This window comes from Saccostrea cucullata, unplaced genomic scaffold, assembly GCF_032062105.1.
Source record: "Saccostrea cucullata isolate Sc308-1 unplaced genomic scaffold, CSIRO_AGI_Scuc_v1 ctg97, whole genome shotgun sequence".
Taxonomy (NCBI): domain Eukaryota; kingdom Metazoa; phylum Mollusca; class Bivalvia; order Ostreida; family Ostreidae; genus Saccostrea; species Saccostrea cuccullata.
Genome location: NW_026928978.1, coordinates 13,889 through 34,118, shown reverse-complemented (window position 1 = coordinate 34,118; position 20,230 = coordinate 13,889). Strand labels below are relative to the sequence as shown.

At 32.8% G+C, this 20,230-nt stretch overlaps 1 protein-coding gene across 1 annotated transcript; it reads left to right on the top strand.

Moving 5' to 3' along the window:
* Positions 1–19: 19 nt before the first annotated feature.
* Positions 20–19,286, top strand: LOC134279487 (testis-expressed protein 2-like). The gene is made up of 9 exons (XM_062761894.1): positions 20–83; positions 6,827–7,667; positions 9,213–9,433; positions 9,707–10,600; positions 11,559–11,788; positions 12,135–12,218; positions 13,191–13,397; positions 15,986–16,106; positions 16,564–19,286. The coding sequence occupies exons 2-9, from the start codon at positions 6,833–6,835 to the stop codon at positions 16,651–16,653; spliced, it is 2,682 nt and encodes an 893-aa protein (XP_062617878.1). The 5' UTR covers positions 20–83; positions 6,827–6,832; the 3' UTR covers positions 16,654–19,286.
* The last annotated feature ends 944 nt before the right edge of the window (positions 19,287–20,230 follow it).

The window sequence follows — 20,230 nt, the reverse complement described above, 5'->3', positions numbered from 1 at the left end:
GCAAAACACAAACAGAAAGTTGGCATCTGGATTTGTCATATGGCACGTGATTGGAAACGTGAAAAGTCTTATGAAATTTAAAGGTATATTGCTTTTTTTCATTTCATTTGTAAACTTGATACATAAATGATAATAACTAAAAGGTGTTTAGAACTAATTACATTTGAACATGATCATGATGATGTTCTGTGTGTTTATATATCTGACAGTTTATAACATATTTACATTTTGCACTGTCTTTCTCTGTGATTAAACCACAAATAAGGTAATGGCTTTATTACACAAAGCTATTTGCTCAGCACGTGACAGAAATGCATCCTTTTTCGCTGCATGTTTGTTCATGCAGTAATAAACCTAGCAGGATGCTGATTAGATAGAATGTTCTATATAATTAAATTTTTGTTCATATCGCAGTGCAATAGGAACAATCTAGAGAGTAAATATAAACATGGCAGGTATTTGAATCTTGGGAAAATTTTTTTTCGTATTGGATTATTTTTTGGGATAAAAGGCATAAGCAATCTCAAGATTTGTTTTGATAAATTCCCACTCATTTTAGGCTATGTAAAATGATAATATTATGCTACTAACCCGCGCGCATCCGTTTTGAGGTAGCCGCATTGCTAATTTTATTGTATTTTTGATAAAATAAAAAGTTGGTATTGCTGGCAAATTAATTGATCAAATCATAAAACAAAAAAAACTTCCGGTAGCCATTTTCAATGAGATTTTGTACTTCGTTTGAAAATATATTCCCATTAAATGCCAAACATTCAAACATTTAATCTTCCCGATATTAAATATATTTCCAAGTTTTCGTAAAACAAAGCATTCATTTTGACATCGGGATAACAATGTCAAATTTGCACACAGATAAGTTTCATTGTTTATTTAACCAGGTGTAAATTAGGCCTATAGCCACAGGAAATCATTTCACGAAGTTGTCCAGGTACAAGTAGCTATAGCTTGGGGCAATTAGGGGATCCATAATTTTAACAAGATGAAACACATTTTTCCTGATAACAGTTAGTCATTTTATTAAAAACATAAATTATCAATAAAATACTAATCAAACCATTAAATCGGAGTCAAAGAGAATGTTTTTTAAAACAAAGTAGAAAACTCAAAGCATAGCTGCTGATTTTATCTACCTATAATGAAAAATATTGTAAAAAATTTCAGTTTGTTGAAAAAATTAAGATGAAACAATCAAGTGTATGTTTAAATTTCTTTTTCCTATTAAAAAGTAATATGTTAGGTATGTGCATGACTTAAGGAAATACCCAATGGCACCATCAAGCCTGACAATTTTGTGACTGTAAAAAAATCATTCTTTTTTGGATAGGTGGTAAAAATTTCTGTAAATTTAATATCTTATTAGAATTTTTAGAAATTTAAATAAAAAAGAAATTTAAAATTTTTCAAGGTTTTTTACAGATCAAAACCTTGTATATTTTTTTGCCTTTGAAAAAAATGATTTAGAAGAACATTTTTCAATTTTTTACTGTATGTGTCATGTTATTTGTTTACACATGTAACAAAATACCCCTTCTTTGGTAAGAGAGGCACCAATTTTTAAAAATTTTAAATTTTGGAAAAAAAACATTATTTTTTGTGTTAAATTAATCCTTAAAAGTTGTATTGATAAGTAATATCAATATTATAAATGTAAAAAAAAGAAATTTCCTATCATTCAATTTCATGACAAAATGTCTAGAATTTTTCTCTCCTTGTTGCATAAAAAAATGGGAATTTTCAAAAGTTGGCATGTATGGAGGACATTACCTACGATGTTTACACGCTGATAAGCAATGGATAAAGCAGAAATTTTGAAAAATGGAACTTTGATTAAAAAATTTCTTTATGTTAAAGAAAATTTTTAAAATCAAAAAAATACATCATCATTTATTGCCAATAAAATGAAAATAAAATGCCGCCCTCCCGCATCTGTTTTGGAGAAAAAATATAGAACCAGAGAATTAAATTTTTTTTTCTTTTTGAAAAAAATTTTTTTGCTTCATTGCAAAACATATATGTGATGTAACATTACTGTGGTGATGACAAAAGAAATGGTGTTTTCAAGCATATTTCTTATTACTGTGTAAGTGGAAATTCTTAGCGAGATGTAAATATAGCAAAGTGCCCTTAAAAATTGGTATATTATTTTCAGCCATATGAAATTTAAGCGATTTTAAAAAGCTCAAGAAAGAAGCTATTAAGAGCAATTAATTGTTAACGATATTGAAATCTTGCACATCATGGGACAAATAATTAAAAAAATACTCACTAAATATTTTACTGATACGCCACCTTTTGTAATTTAGAAATCAAGGATCGGTAAAAATGTGGCGATAATGAATAATTTCCCATTTTTTGTGAAATGATCAAACAATTTGCTCCTCTGTGATAACGCATACACACCTTTGGCGTCAGCATTTTATGCTGATTATCATGCAAGCAAATTAATTGTATATAAAATTATATTCCTAAATTTAAAAAAAACTTTTAATCTTGTAATTTTTATATTTAATACATTTCGCTAAAACAAAATGTGCAGTTAATCCTTAAATGTTTAAAAAGAGTAAAATACTAGTACTGTTTCAGGTATTGTTGATAGATATATCTATCTTAAGCATCATAATTTTAAAAAAATCCAATCTTCATTTTTCATAAAAATTGTCTTTTTGGCACTGAATTATCTTCTTGGCCTCATAAAATTCATAGCCAAGTTATATTAAAACACAGAAATCAATGCTTTTATGTTTTGAGTCACTTTATAATACTGTATGTTGTGAAACATTCATCATTTGTGTGATATCTGTATAATTATTTTTTTCCTAGCAAACTTAGAAAATCGTTTAAAGCAGAAATGATTTTATTTTGGTGAAATCCAATATTATGTACTTAGAAATGAAGTTTAATTTGAAAGATTTAAATGAAGGAGAAATATAAAATTTTCATGTTTCAGAAATCAAAATTATTATAGAGAGAAATTTCATTGTTTTTAGACAAGTATCTTGTTTTAATGCCCTTAATATGCATGTACCTTGTCATGCTTTAAATTTTAGAATTAGGGATACATTGTTCATAACCAATTATTTCCGCGCTTCACTATAACTGAGCAATATTTATGGTTAAGTTATGAATGTTTAAAAGTTTTAACACTTAAAATCACAAGTATCTTCAGCTTTATCTGATCCTTTTCAACTGTAATGCAGTTTCTTCCTGCTGATTTTGTTGAAATTCCCTATGCACATCCTGGACACTCTAGTAGAATTTTTCTCTCCTTTGCATGATAAAATCTTAGATTCAAGTTATGTACACTGTATATGTGCAACAGACATTGTGAAATGAAACAAAGCCACAAAAATGCCGTCGTAGAAAAGCCAGTATTGGTCACTTCGACGTATATATACAGATACAGAAATGAAAATGGAACTTTGACTTTAAATTCATGAAACTGTACTTTTTCAATCATCATCATGATCATAATCTCAGATGTTTACTAGTGTGGATCATTATTCTCTCCTCATATTCATAAATTAGTAGCACTTAATTTACATGAACCCTACTCTTTAGAATTTTTTACTTAATACTACTGGTTAGAATGCATCTGATGCTCCCATATAAACTAGTGGCTATTAAGCCTTTGAACACGATGTAAATCACACAGTGTTAGTCACATAATGTATCCTTTCTGTAAATTTGAGTTCAGTAACTTGTCAAGTTGTAAACTTGAAGTGGTTTTACACAATTCACAACTTTTTGTGAATGTTCAGTTTAAGGAATATAAAGGTATATATAACAGGACATCAATAATTACTTCACTTGTACGTCAGAAGATGTATGTTGATATATGATATAGGTAAATATATGGGTCAAGACAATGTACTCGATGATAATCTAATTTGTATCTGATAGCCCTGGCTTCCTTGTTTACTAGGAGAATCAATATTGACTCAAATTGTAGTTTAAGGTAGTGCGTACCAAACAAGCAGGAGATAATATTTCTGGTACAAATCCACTGGTGATATTTTTGTTAATCAGTATAAGCAAGGTAAGCTTAAAGTATAAGTATATTTCAAAATATGTGCATTATGTTCACAAACTGATTCTTATTTGTCAGTGAGCAATTCAATTTGATTCCAATGGTATTAGAGTGTACCATGTATTTGTATAGCCCTGCAATTGGTAAATTAAGCAAGTGATGTACACATATTTAATTTAACAGCTGGTTAGTTTTGATTTCTTCCGTTAACGTAGTGAAGAATTTTTTGTCACCTCAAAATTAAAACACCCTCGTCGGCGTTATTCGGCGTCCCGGGTTAAGGTTAAGTTTTTTGGAGCAGTTTTCTTTTTAAGTACTTCTATGTCCTATATTGATTGGACATGCATGGAAGATGGTTCTAGTGTGTTTCATTGTACCAGTCAAAGTTTCAGATGCTGCAATTTTAGCAAAAATGACCAGGTTAATGTTTTTGGAGCAGGTTAACATTTTTGGTGCAGTTTTTGGTGTAGGTTTCATTTCCAAGTAACTATAAGCCCTATGTTAACCAAACTTGCATGGATGATACATCTAAGGATGCATACTACCGGGCTTGCTAATGCTGAATCTGACCTGATTTTTCCGTAGAGCGAACAGGTTAAAGTTATTTGGTGCAGGTTTCATTTCCAAGTATCTGTAAGTCCTGTGTTGACCAAACTTGCATGGATGATACATCTAAGGATGGATACACCAGGCTTGCTTCGGATGCTGTTCTATCATTTTGTTTGAACAGGTTAAAGTTTTTGGTGCAGGTTTCATTTCCAAGTAACTATAAGCCCTATGTTGACCAAACTTGCATGGATGATACATCTAAGGATGGATACTACCGGGCTTGCTTCGGATGCTGAATCTGACCTACATTTTCCAGTTGAGTGAACAGGTTAAAGTGTTTGGAGCAGGTTTCATTTGCAAGTAACTTTAAGCCCTATGTTGACCAAACTTGCATGGATGATAAATCTAAGGATGCACACTACCGGGCTTGCTTCGGATGCTGAATCTGACCTACATTTTCCGGTTAAGTGAACAAGTAAAAGTTTTTGGTGCAGGTTTCATTTCCAAGTAACTATGAGTTCTTTAATGACCAATCTTGCATGGATGATACATCTTAGGATGCATACTACCAGGCTTGCTTCGGATGCTGAATCTGACCTACATTTTGTGGATGAGTGAAAATGTTAGTTTTTGATGTATGTTTCATTTCCAATTAACTATGAGCCTTATAATGTGCAAACTTGCATGGACAATACATCTAAGGATGGATACTACCGGGCTTGCTTCGGATGCTGAATTCGACATATATATTTTTCAGATAATAGACCAGGTTAAAGTTATGGTTGCATGTCTTTTACCAAAAAACTTTAAGGCTTTTATAACATTGTATAAACCAAACTTGCACAAATGTTGCATCAAGAGATGAAATTCAAATTTGCTTTAGATGCTGAATTACATTTTCATGTCAAAACTACTTTCAATTTTTTATGTTGGTCTACTTCAAAGTATCAGATCAAAATTGCTTAGATATTTTCATTTTTGGAATGTACATTTTTTGTTGGTTAATTGTGTGACTTTGCCTTATTTAAAGACAACATTCGTTGAGGTGAGCTCTGTAATCTCTGATTACCTATGTTTTTGTATAAAATTAAAATACATGTAGTATAATTAAGGAAGATTTGTATTGCATGTGGCTGCATGCCTGCACAGAATATCATTGTCAACGACAGGTTATTTAGAAATTCATGTCATTCATGTATAAAGCTGAATTTTACAGAAAAATAGGGAAACAAACTCTAATAGATTGCTAAAACCTGACTTTATAGTCATTGACTGTTTAAAATCTGATTCATGTTTGTTTAAGTGTTCAATGTCTCCCCGTGTATTGACCTTTGTTTGAAATTTTAAGCAATCCTTTCCCCTTTTCTTTTGGAAGAGTTTATCAGTTATGTTTAAAGTTTAAAAGGCAGTTTAGGACAAATTACATTGACAGTATGAGCAGTTATTTATCTTATCATTTGCTAATGATCGATAATGTATATTATGTTACTACCTTACTGCATGATCAAGCTCAAAAAGTTTGAAAAGTAATTTCATACAGTTGAACCTTGTGATGTCAAACTTGATAAAACTGAAAGATATTTAAGATTAATTGGTGATTGAGGTTAAGAAAAATGCATGGAAAAGTGTTAAGGTTGCATGAATTTGTAAACTGATATCCCAGGTTTTATAGAGTATAGGGATCTTCTGGGAAGATGGTTGCTTCCAACTGGAAATACAGGTTCTTCTGGAAAAATTTTTATGAAGGAGTGAAGTATATTTATTTGTTTTTTTAATAAAAAAAAATAAAAACTACAGTGGAATATGTGGCTTTATCTTTAATTAGGATTATTCAAAATTGCTATGTCATATAATTTTTGCAAAGTGATCAAGAGTTTAAGAAAATCTAAAATATATGACAGATAAACAAAATTGTTTTCTCGACTTCTTTTATTTAATGGTACTGTACAATTGTCTATTCTATGAACTGTCATGAACACAAAAAAAAAAAAAAAAAAAAAATTCACAGCTTAAGATTATTCTGGCTGAAAGATTTTTTTCTTTGATTAACATAAATGTGCAAAGACTGATTGTGAAAAGGAAGGAATGACAAGAAAGATTGTCAAGGAGATTTATTATCTCCATCAGAGGGATGCAACAGGTTGGAAAGTGTATTGATTAGATAGCCAGACCTGGATGTGCGCATACATTGAAAGTTTTATTCATGTAATCTTGATTTTATATTTGCAGTGTAGCATGAGCAAGCGAGACACTGTGCCAGGGCGCCCTCCCCCACCCAAAAGCAACTCCATGAAGCTCAGTTTCAAATCTCTTGAGCAGGAAGAAGAAGATGAGGGCGTTTTGACCTCCATGACAGGAGAGCTGGACAAAAAAGTTTCAGAAAATCGTAGGATTAATGAAGGGAGTAGAGCACTGGGAAGGACTGCTGATGGACGCATACCAACGAAGTTACAGGCGGGGCCAAAACCTAAAGAAGAGGATAAAATATCAAGATGGAAGCATAACTTGTTAGAAATATCAACTGAAGTGCGAAAAAAAGTTTCTGCAAAGTTAGAGGACTTTTCAAAGGAAATAGCTCCTGAACCAGAGACTGAATCTTTGGCAGGTAAAACCAAACCACCAAAACAGAGGAGCTTAGACTCAGATTTACCATCATTTGTAAAGAAAGAGGAAAATGACAGTGAGAAATTCTTTGATGTTAATAAGGAGCCAGATCATAAAATCAGAGAAACTGTGGATGACTTTCAGTTAGTGGATGATTATTACCAGGAACCTATTGAAGATTTTAGTGGAGTTCAGTCATTTCCCGACCTCCGTTATCGAAATCGCACTCTTCCGCAGAAATTTCGACGTACTAAATCCAATGTCACAACGGGAACTGTATCGCTTTCAAATCTAAAGGCCCAGGAAGAGGTAGTGGCAGAAACAATAGAAAACATTAGTGCTCAGGAAAATTCTGCCTTCATTTATCAGGCTTCCAACACATTACCGAGACCAGCATCAAATCAGGGCCCTGCTGTCGAGAGGAAAAATGAGAAGAGCTTGGTCCCATGGCGTAATTTGATAATAGGTATTGAACTGGTACATTGCTTTAGGTCTGTGTAATAGCAGACAGTCAAATTGCAGATGTTCATGTACTATACAATGCAGATAATTTGGTAGAATTTTAATCTTCCCTGATAGCATTTTATGACAGAGACAATTTTCAAATGAAGTAATTGAGTATAATATGCTGTATAAGCTTTGTATACTTTCATACATAGTCAAAATTTTATAGAATAGCTATATCTGTTAAAAAAATTGTGACTGCATACAAAATGAAAAGTAGTCCCTTGCAGAAAAAAGTATGTGTACAATTATGAAATTTAATTGCATAGATACATTTACTGAGTATCATTTATATACAGTTAATTCTCGATAAACCGCCACCTTTTGTAATTTAGAAATCATGGCGGTATAACGAATTTGGCGATGAATTGAATTTCCCATCTTTTAGGAAACTATAGAGTTACCATTCTTAGAAATATCATTTAAAGCGTTTCTATTATTATCATTACATGTACATGTATATAAAACATATTTCTAAATTTGAAAATACTTCAAGTAATTTTTTATGTACCATTTCTCTAAAAACAAAATGTGTAGTTATGAAATAAAGACAAGTACATGTGTATGTATGTAAATCTGCACGTCTGATATTGAAAAAAAAACATACTGGGTCGATCGTCGTGATATATTGCCGATAGTATGTAAAATGAATTCTTGAATAAATTCATTGTTTATGGCATCATTGTTAATGAAACGTTTACAATTTATACCCTATAATTATTTTTAAAGCAAATTTTGCATTGTTAATAAAGCAGAGATCTTCAAAATAATATCGTTATCGGCGTACTTAACAACGGCCACTTTCGTGGCGAAGCCGTGATTGAATGATTTTTATTGAACAGTAAACAAAATTATTATAACAGTTAATGTTAAAATTATTTAATTCTTATTTAATTATTTAATTGCATGTACCTTGTCCGGCTTTGCATGCTTTACATCAGGGATAGCGTCAACCAATTAGCCGCGCTTCACTGACCACATGGACCTGTGGCGGTATTATTGAGGTAATTGACACTTAAAAATGAACGTTTGTTATGAAAACAGGGTGGCGGATGGCGGTATGTGAATTTGGCGTTATAAAGAGAATTTTATATAGCAGGAAAAACGTTCTTCGGAAATCATGGCGGTATTGCGAAAATGGCGATGAATCGAATGGCGATAATTCGAGAATTGACTGTATGACAAAGCCCAGACCTATTGAAAGCATAACTGTCTTTTAAGCTTAAAAATATTTGTTTATGCTTGATGAAATATACCCGGTACTCAGTTTCATTGAAAATTGTTGGAATCAACTTGCCATGTAACAGATAGGTATATAATTTTGTTCAGGTAGTTTTTTTTCTCCAATTCAAAACAGGAAAAAATAAGATTATTATTTCAAACATAGGGGTTCTAGCATATTCATAATATGAAAGATATTTTTGGAATAAAATTTGCTATTTTTTTTATCACTGAGAAAGCAAGTTTAATTTAATACAATAAATGTTTTGCTATGAAATTTTTGCAGGTATCAGTTGTTTGGTTGTGTATTGGCTTTTACCCCTCCCCACTTATTTTTCTGGAGTAGTATTTGGGATCCTTATTTCTTCCCTATGGTGGAAACTGTACATCTGGATAACACGACCACCCCCACCCAAGGAAAAACCAGAATATGTCCCATTAGAAGACCTGCCGCCATTTGTACTTCCAAATATGAAAGAGGCAAAGTTTATTGATGGCGTTTATAAGGTGAGAAAGATTTGAGATAAAAAACAAAATTAAAATACTGTATACAGGGAAATTTTCGCCCTCATTTTATTTTTGCCCCTTTCACACTACCCTTATTTTAGCAAATTTAAAACGGGACGAATTCAAAGAATACAGTATAATTTCTCTAATAAACATATGACTGGGTGAATTTAAAATGGGGCAAAATTGTCTGCAAGTGTGTCTAAGGGCATTCAGTAATTAGTTTCAAATGAATTGAACATGAAATATATACAACTATTTTAATTCTTTTAGGGTTGGATGAATGAAATAGGAGAGTATGATCCATTTAATCACCATATCAACAACACACACCCAGTACAAGTGTTACTTGAAGGGACCACACTAAGGTTACGGAGACCTAAAACCAATGTTCCAAGGAGAGCCATGTGGGATGAAGAAAAAATCTTAGTAAAGGAGTTCATTCATCAGAGACATTTTGATATCAGAGGCAGCAGCATCTCTTTGGTTCCATCAGAGTTGGTGAGTAAGAGGTTTTGGAGTAAGAAGTATCCAATTCGTATTGGTTTTGCCACGGCTGGAAAGAAAATGAAGCAGCCAGACGCAGACACGCCCGATACTGAGGCTGGATTTGAACTTGTGACAGAGGAAAGGTGTGATGAAAATGTTGTGTTTTTATTCGCCAGAACTTGCCGTGATAAGGAGGACTGGTTCAAGAGACTCGTTGCGGCAGCAGATGGATCACCACTCAAGAATCCCATCGGCCAAATTCGAAAATTTTATGAGACTCCCAAGAAACAACTTGAGCAACGAAACAGCACCAGTTCTCAAAGTGACAACTCGTCACACAAACGTCAAGGTTCAGTGGACAGCATGACCCATAAACGTCAAGGGTCGACAGATTCCATATCTTCTGTTAGCTCTTCTCCAACTAGTGAGAAGGAGGAGGTATTGAGTCCAGAACAAGAGTTGGAACTCTTTGTGAGATACATGAGTAGAATGATGCCAGGGGACATGTATGATCGATACGCTTCAGTGTACGCGCAGACTCACCCGGTCATCGAGTGTGAAGAACAGCTGTTATGGTTGAATGCTCTCATTAGTCGGTGCTGTTGGGACTTCCTTAGACTTTCTACCTGGTCAGAAAAAGTCAGGGATAAACTCCAAAGGAAACTGAATACTATTCATGTTAGTACATTTATCATTTTCATTTTATTGATACATTGATACTCAATTTTGATAATTTTTATAGTATTTTACAGTATGTGTACATTGATAGAATTTTAAATGAGAAACTTTCTCAAAAAACTCAAACATGGAGTTGAATAGTACATTTAGATGCTGTCTGCAACCAATACCCTATAAGTGGAAATTTTAGCGAGACTCAAATTTAGCGATTTCTACCCCAAATCTGGTATTTTATTTTTAGCGAGAAGTAATTTTAGCGATTTTAAAATGCTTACTAAAGTAGATATTACAAATTATATGTGATTAATTTTTAGCAATATTCAATTTTAGAAATTTCAGCACCCTTGCTAATAAATGCCAAAATTAAATCCTCGCTAAAAATTCTACTTACTTGGTATATGGTATTTTTTAAAAGATGTTTTTCAATCTACAAATGATTGAAAGCCTTTCTTCAACCAAGCTCAAAATGTCTTCACTCTTAAAAAAAGAGGAAATGGTTAATTATACCATTGTCATTACTAAAAAGGATGCTTGGTTAAGCTAAAGAGCTTTGGAGGCTGCAAGTGACATTTTCTGAATAAATACTAGTTGAATGTTTCCGGAGTAGTCAATTCAAAATAGCTCTATGCCTCGCAAGAACATTTTAATTGCCATGCTTATACAATGGTTTATGACCTGTCTTTCCTATGAATGTACAGACAAAAGCTTGACCATTTACAAATGCTGCCATGTCAAGTAACTACAAGTTATACATTTGACAAAATTTGAGTCTAGAACACATTTACATGTACATTATCTTTCACAATTTTCCAGTAAGTGTTTCTATGGTGATTTTTTAAAAATCCATATAGCTAAAGACATGCATGTACAGCATAGGGCAGGTAAAGCAATCCCATAAGATTGACATCTCATGTCTGGAGTTTTATTAATGTTACTATTTTTTGTGACTTTTATGCAGATACCTTACTTCATCGAAGGATTAAATATCACCGAAGTAGTGCTTGGTAACCAAATGCCAGTTATTCGGAAGGCATCCAAGCCTTTCTTTGATGAAAATGGATTTTGGATAGACCTGGCTCTGAATTATGGAGGCGGTTTTCGGATGACAATTGAAACAAAAGCTAATTTAATGAAACTGAAAGATTCGGTTGCTGCAAAGGAGAAAGAAGAAAAAGTCAAAACCAAAAAGTAAATTTTTTGTCAATTTAAAAGACCCAGTTGCATTTCTGAATAGTACATTCATTAAAATTTGCAGATTAAAATATGCATATTAGCATGTACTTGTTTCAGTAAATTTAGATGATAAAAACATTTGTTAGATGATTAAAAAAATGTGTTTCAATTAATTAATAACAATCTCTGGAACTAATTGCATTTTTACCTAGAAATAATTTGTCGGTAATGAACTGAGATTTATTAGTAGCACATTGAGAATCTGAGGTTTAGGAAAAATCAATATGAACACTGCAGGCAATCTTGGTTGACTGATCTCTCATCCCTGCGGGGGAAATTACAAAATCTGTTCTGATTTTAGATTAGCCATCACTGATGAGGAAGCTGAAGACAGCGCAGAATCATCGACAGACGAGGAAGAAGAAAGTGTGGGAGAGGAAGAGGGGTGGGTTATCATCAGATGATGTTTATCTTCACATTTATTATAATATTAGGAGAAATCAGACATGGAAAATGTTCACTGTAGGATATCTCCTTTTATGATAACAAACAGAAGCTGAAAACACAGTGTCAGTGTGTGCACATGAGTACAGTTTTACCTATGCTTCCTTACATCAAAATCACTACGTGTATTTCGAAAAATTATTTCTAGATCTTGTGAATTTTAAAAAGCAAATTTTAAGAGAAGTAGATTGAACTTAATGGTTTTCTAGTATGTATAAAATAAAACCTGTGCCCTGTTTTATTGCCAAGAGCTATGTTTACTGAGATATGAATATTATTGTTAAAAAAAAAATCTTTAAAAAAATTTGATTAAAAATACCAAGGTTTGGTCTTCTTTAAAAAGAAATTATACAAAAGATTTCTATGGTCATAATATCCAGTTGAATGGAAAATTACATATTCATAATACAGATTTTGAGGTCTCATCTGATAATGGTGACTAAGTACTCTACTAATATATTTAATTATTCCATACAAAATCATGTTAGGATGACTTATTGACACTGTCTGAGATTACAGTAAACTGATTAGTGATGTACATTGATTTTATGAGAGAAAAGTCAAAAGTGATTTGTAAGAGTACATAAAGCTTGAATGATTGCTGATGGACACTGAGCATGTGTATACCAGTTCTTGTGTGAGATCTTTCACCTGTTGAATATTCCTATAAAAGCAGATAAATTTATTGGGAAATATTAAAATTTTGTTTAATATTTTGTTAACAATTATCTACAAAATTAAATCCGAGAAGAAATTTCTTTTTTGCATGTTTATACATGTATATAGTTTTTTTTGAAACAACACGATTTAATCCCAATGAAGCTATTATAGATCAAAAATCAACAAAATTTATCTCTGTGAAAATTTCTGCTTCCATATTATAATTCATAAACGATCTTTTTTTTTTCTTCAGAGGCGGTGGGAAGGCAGGTCAAAAATTCATGCGATACCTGGATAAGTTAACTCAATCAAAATACGTCCAGTCAGCCATGGACTGGAAGTATGTGAAGAAAGCAATGGAGGAGGTGTCCAACACTCCCATAATCCTCACGGTGGAGGCCCACTACCTGTCTGGAGAACTGGCCCTGAACATTCCATTCCCACCTACAGACAGACTCTGGTATGTTTACTGTAAATTCACATATTTTCATGGGGTCAAATTTTTTAGGTTTGAGGAAAAAATATTGGTTTTTAGCTCACCTGAGCTGAAAGCTCAAGTGAGCTTTTCTGATCACATTTTGTCCGGCGTCCATCTGTCTGTCTGTCCGTCTGTCTGTCTGTCCGTCTGTCTGTAAACTTTTCACATTTTCGACTTCTTCTCAAGAACCGCTGGGCCAATTTCAACCAAACTTGCCACAAAGTATCCTTGGGTGAAGGGGATTCAGGTTTGTTCAAATGAAGGGCCACGCCCTCATTCAAGGGAAGATAATTGGGAATTAATGAAAATTTGGTGGCATATTTAAAAAATCTTCTTCTCAAGAACCACTGTGCCAGGAAAGATGAAACTTATGGGGAAACATCCTCAGGTAGTGTAGATTCAAGTTTGTTCAAATCATGACCCCCAGGGGTAGGGCGGGGCCAAAATGGCCGACCAAAGTTTTACATAGAAATATATAGGAAAATTCTTTAAAAATCTTCTTCTCAAGAATGACAAAGCCATAATTCATCATATTTATATGGAAGCATGCTCAGGTAGTGTAGATTCAAGTTTGTTCAAATCATGACCCCCAGGGGTAGGGCGGGGCCAAAATGGCCGACCAAAGTTTTACATAGAAATATATAGGAAAATTCTTTTAAAATCTTCTTCTCAAGAATAACAAAGCCATAATTCATCATATTTATGTGGAAGCATGTTCAGGTAGTGTAGATTCAAGTTTGTTCAAATCATGACCCCCGGGGGTAGGGCGGGGCCAAAATGGCCGACCAAAGTTTTACATAGTAATATATAGGAAAATTGTTTAAAAATCTTCTTCTCAAGAATGTCAAAGCCATAACTCATCATATTTATATGGAAACATGCTCAGGTAGTGTAGATTCAAGTTTGTTCAAATCATGACCCCGGGGGTAGGGCGGGGCCAAAATGGCCGACCAAAGTTTTACATAGTAATATATAGGAAAATTCTTTAAAAATCTGCTTCTCAAGACTGTCAAAGCCATAACTCATCATATTTATATGGAAACATGCTCAGGTAGTGTAGATTCAAGTTTGTTCAAATCATGACCCCCGGGGTAGGGCGGGGCCAAAATGGCCGACCAAAGTTTTACATAGTAATATATAGGAAAATTCTTTAAAAATCTTCTCAAGAATGTCAAAGCCATAACTCATATTTATATGGAAACATGCTCAGGTAGTGTAGATTCAAGTTTGTTCAAATCATGACCCCCGGGGGTAGGGCGGGGCCAAAATGGCCGACCAAAGTTTTACATAGTAATATATAGGAAAATTGTTTAAAAATCTTCTTCTCAAGAATGTCAAAGCCATAACTCATCATATTTATATGGAAACATGCTCAGGTAGTGTAGATTCAAGTTTGTTCAAATCATGACCCCCGGGGTAGGGCGGGGCCAAAATGGCCGACCAAAGTTTTACATAGTAATATATAGGAAAATTCTTTAAAAATCTTCTCAAGAATGTCAAAGCCATAACTCATATTTATATGGAAACATGCTCAGGTAGTGTAGATTCAAGTTTGTTCAAATCATGACACCCGGGGGTAGGGCGGGGCCAAAATGGCCGACCAAAGTTTTACATAGTAATATATAGGAAAATTCTTTAAAAATCTTCTTCTCAAGACTGTCAAAGCCATAACTCATCATATTTATATGGAAACATGCTCAGGTAGTGTAGATTCAAGTTTGTTCAAATCATGACCCCCGGGGGTAGGGCGGGGCCAAAATGGCCGACCAAAGTTTTACATAGTAATATATAGGAAAATTCTTTAAAAATCTTCTTCTCAAGAATGTCAAAGCCATAACTCATATTTATATGGAAACATGCTCAGGTAGTGTAGATTCAAGTTTGTTCAAATCATGACCTCCAGGGGTAGGGCGGGGCCAAAATGGCCGACCAAAGTTTTTTAAAGATATATATAGGAAAATTCTTTAAAAATCATTTTCTAAAAAATAGCAAATCTGTGATTGGTCATGGGACTACTATTGGATTTAATCTTTACATTAAAAAGCCATTTTCTACTTTTTCCTACCCTTAGTGCTCAGGTGAGCGATGTGGCCCATGGGCCTCTTGTTATTTGATTTCATTGTTGGATAGTAGTAATGCATATGAAATTTTTCATTTTGTGGTGGTCATAAATTTGTGGGTCTCTCCAAACCTCGAAAACAACAAAAATTAACTCCCACAAAATTTAGTGATTTCACAGTATTAAATTTCTAGGTCGGGGTAACATCACAATGCAATAATAAATATCTCATGTGAATGAGGGCAAAAAACCCTTTAAAATCTGATTGAGAATAAGAAGGCTAATGTAACTCAAGTGAGCTGTGTGACCCATAGATCTCTTGTTTTGATTGTAATTTGACTTACAACAAGTTTTTCATTTTAATATTTGAATTAAAGAGACACTTAATATTTATTTTGAGTTTTAAATTTTGATCCCTCCTTCATTGAGTATCTGGAATTTCCACAAAACAATAATAGACTGTAACACATACACATTAAGTCATTAATTGCATTTTTTTTTTTATATAAAGGTATGGATTTAAGGGAAATCCTAAATTAACCTTAGTAGCAAAACCTAAAGTTGGTGCTAGACAAGTCACAGTAACTCATATCACAGATTGGATTGAGAAGAAACTCTCAGCTGAATTCCAGGTAAGGAAATCAGAATCTGAAACAGAAGTTGAGAATATGATACAGTATTGAAGATGAATTCCACAGGTTTTAATTTTCACATTTTTCTGGTACAATGCACCGTTTTGATATCAAGTCCACAAATTATTTTATAAAATAAAAGTTACCTCCCTTTTATTACATGATAACATTGTTTTAGCTAAAATGACAACTCTTTCAGGATAACCCAACCATCAGCAAGTTGTATTTACACTGAATGGCTGTGTAATATGCATATAAATGTGGTTGCTTGAATGTGATTGCTTGGACTTGTCTTTAAGAAAAAACAAACCCAGAATTTTATTAACATTCACTAGTTTTCAAAATCACATATTTATTAACACCATGATTGTTATGGATATATTACATTGTGACAGTATTAAATTTTTGCGAATAACATGCATCATCAATTAAGTATGCATTATTTTGATTTTTACAGAGAACCTTTGTGCTCCCTAACATGGATGACCTAATAGTTCCTCTGTTTAAAGTCTACAATCCCAAGTCAGAAGATAAACAAAATGTTTGACCAATCTAAAACCTGACAAAGTGTACTTACCATTCATCATTGCTGCATGGAACTTGAGGCTTTAGAATTGGCCTTCTTTAGGGGGGGGTATCAATACAGATGAAACTTTTTTTTTTTGATCAGCTGTTTTTCTGATCTTGCAACTTAAAATACAACAAGTCATTCCAAAAAACAAAATACACATTTCAAAACAGAGTTTTACAGCAATACAGAAGCTTGATACTGTTGAATCTGGAAAACTTAAACATGTGGCTTTTCATCAAGTAATATATGCCTATGACAGTGTTGAAGATCCTGTGATGAGAGATTTGTGGCTACTGACATTTTGCTTCCCAACTACTGTTGCCTACCTCCTGTTCTGCTTGAGTGATCTTCCCAACTGTTGTTATTTACCTCTTGTTCCGCTTGTATGATCTTCCATATTTAAGACTGCAATAATACTTTACTAGAAATATTGAGGCAATATTTGGCAAGTTAGCTGACAGGAAAATTTACAAGAAAATTTATTATATGGTAAATATGTTAATTTTAAGACTTCTGTAGTACATATTTATTGTTGGTAGACAAATACAAAGAAATCCAATATTAGATTTTGTGGAAATGATAAATTTATGCCTGTAGTTTATCCTTTTCCCCCCTTAATTTTCACAATACAATTCATGTACGAGTACAGTTGAACCTCTATATCCCAGTCACTGACAGAAAAAGTCAAGTGAGTTCAAATCAGATCAGGGTATTGAGGTTTGACTGTACATGTTTAGAGAGGCATATATTCATAATAATGTTTATAAGGAAAGTACTTTTCACCACTTTTTATTGACATGCAATGCTTGCTTCCCCACCCCAATATATTTTTGATATTGTTTATATATACATTTGCTTTGAAGTTAGTACAGACCAATCTTAACAGTGATACGTGATAATAAGCACTTAAAATACCTTAATGAAAACTGCTGAGTTGAAATACAAATGAAATACTTTTTATGAAGTTTCAGCCAATAGATGTTTCATTACTATTCAATCTAATTAAAATTAGATCTTCTCAAAAGTGATAGCAGATTCGGAATATCTATTGAATTTTAATTAGATTGATTACTATAGACAATTCTACACTTGTACGTAAAAATAGTAAGTTTTCATAAAATGCAATATTATTTAGCAGGAGTTATATTTCCGTTTAACTCCCATATTGAAGGCCAACTTAATGTTCATTATGTAAGCAACTTGTCATCATATTGTCCACTGTGGCATAGGAAAGATTTTTCCATAGAATATATGTTTGTTAATTTAACATCCTTTAATTCCCAGATTCTTAATTTTATTATGATTTTTTCTCGCAAATATATCTGCTACACATATCTAAATATGTTTGGACAAAGATGAAAAAATTCCCCATTTGTTTGACACAAAGATGACAGTCATGGGAAATAACTCCCAAGAAATATGCCATACGAAAAATATCAAATATACATGGAAGAAATTCAAAATCTCTTGTTTACAGAGGTAAATTGACAGCATAGAAGCATAGACATGGTCTCTGTTGCCTTCCCCTCATTGTGTTTATACTAAAAGGAGGCAGGGTCATAGAAGTCAGAGTGTACTGTATTTAGTAAACATGGTATTTAATGATGTTTTGGTACTTCATTTGATATTATCGGGCCCTTGAGTATTACAGGGACATACAGACTTGCTCAGTAGATCTTTTTAAGTAAATAGATAGTACTGGAAATTTTTTCTAATGCCTTGAAATTCTCTAAGTTTGCCCATGCAGTTTTCTTGCAGTTTCCTCCTATAGACCACATAAGAAAATGTTTAACCTCTGTTTGATTCAAAATAGGTAAATAAGTAATAGAAATTTTAAAATTATATTTTGTTTGCAAAAATATCTCAGATGAGCAGAGATTTAATCGTAGTTGACACTGAGGTCATAAAGTACACTCAAAATCCCCTGAACAAAAATTAAATTGTAACCATTTTGGTGTGTAGAAGGAGGGGATGAAAAGGGGAAGAACTGTGAACATTATAATTACTTACTCTCTACTTCAGAAACAATGGGATACATTTTACCCATTTGTGACCAGTATTTGTATAATTAGCTTGAATTTGTTTGATCACAACTGCTGGTACATAAATATCAATGTATTATTAATGTACAAGTTTGACATTTCAAGACATTTTGGTGTTCTTGAAGTTTGAAACATTGCAGAAGCAAAACTTGCCAAAATGTGAATTGAAATTAGATTGTCTATGATTTGACAACAGTGTGTTTGGAACAGATAATTTCTTAATAGCACATACTTAGCATTTTTTTTTCTTCAATAAGTTGCTTTTTTATATCTGACTTTTTTTTTCATTATTTGTTATTTTAAAGAGTTGAATAAGGGTATATTTATCTCTTGATTTCTTATGTAAATGTGTTATAATTGGTTTATCTATTTCATTTTTTCAACAAATGTCTCATTTTCTTGCAATAGAGTACATAGATGTAGTAACCTGGTTTGCTAGTTTTGTTTGTTTGTTTTTGAAATTGTTAATTTATCTTTTATGTCATGAATGCTCTAGTGTAAGATGGAAGCCAATGGTGCCATATGTTTATGTATACTCTTGTTGCTAATAAAACAATTAAGACATAATTACTTGGTCATTATGTTTTCTACCTATTATATCTGACTGACAGATGAATATACACATGTACATGTAAATGAAAGGAAGCTTCGCTGCATCAGGAAATGAGGCTTACAAATGAGCCAGTAATTCATTACAATGTGAAACCTAATATGGGAATTGATACATCATTACATGTTGTATTAAATTGAAAAAGATGCAACACTTTGTTGAATTTTCACAATAATCATACCAGCTATTTCATGATTCTAATTGTGGGCTGTTCTTTCGTGATCTGTCCTTATATTTTAAAATGGACTCGACAGGCACTAGTCTAGTTTACGACACATTTGTAATGGATAACAGTATACTAATAAACATTATTAAAATAATGGGCCAAGATGTTATATAGTCAAACGACACGTTCTTAATTAAAAAATATATAACTTTTCCTAAGAATTTGTCATTGATGTATAGGTTACTTAACTTAACAAGTTTCCTCACAAAAAATTAGGGTACCTTACCAGGCATTTAGCCAAGGTACTGTACCATAGGGTCATATTTCTTATGGGTAATCTTCTGAATGGTCTATAGGCCTTAATCTATGTACTTACTATTTAAAAACATTTTTGAAAACAACGTAAAAATCAGAAAAGAATGACAAATATGAATAATTTTTCATATAATACCAAGAAATACAAAACATTTATTTGGGGAGTGTGCCGTTTGACCAAAAGTACTTTGTTTTCATCATTGACAAGTATACAACTGATGGAAGAAAACAACAGAGAAAGAAAGGAGTGATTCTATAAACCAAAAAATTGATCACTGATACTCTTTTGTGAATTAACATCTCCAGCAGTCATCTTAGCTCTTTAACACCCTTAGTATGTACTTAATACTCTCGTTGGACCAAATGTTAAACATCCCCACAGAAGCGAGGATGTGCCAGAAATATGGGCCCCAGTAGTTG

Bases quoted from the DNA above. Each gene is read 5' to 3' on its own strand.
- LOC134279487 (XM_062761894.1), top strand. From the start codon at position 6,833: ATGAGCAAGCGAGACACTGTGCCAGGGCGCCCTCCCCCACCCAAAAGC. The intron at 7,668-9,212 runs GTATTGAACTGG...AAATTTTTGCAG, and splicing joins ATGGCGTAATTTGATAATAG to GTATCAGTTGTTTGGTTGTG. The intron at 11,789-12,134 runs GTAAATTTTTTG...TTCTGATTTTAG, and splicing joins GAAAAAGTCAAAACCAAAAA to ATTAGCCATCACTGATGAGG.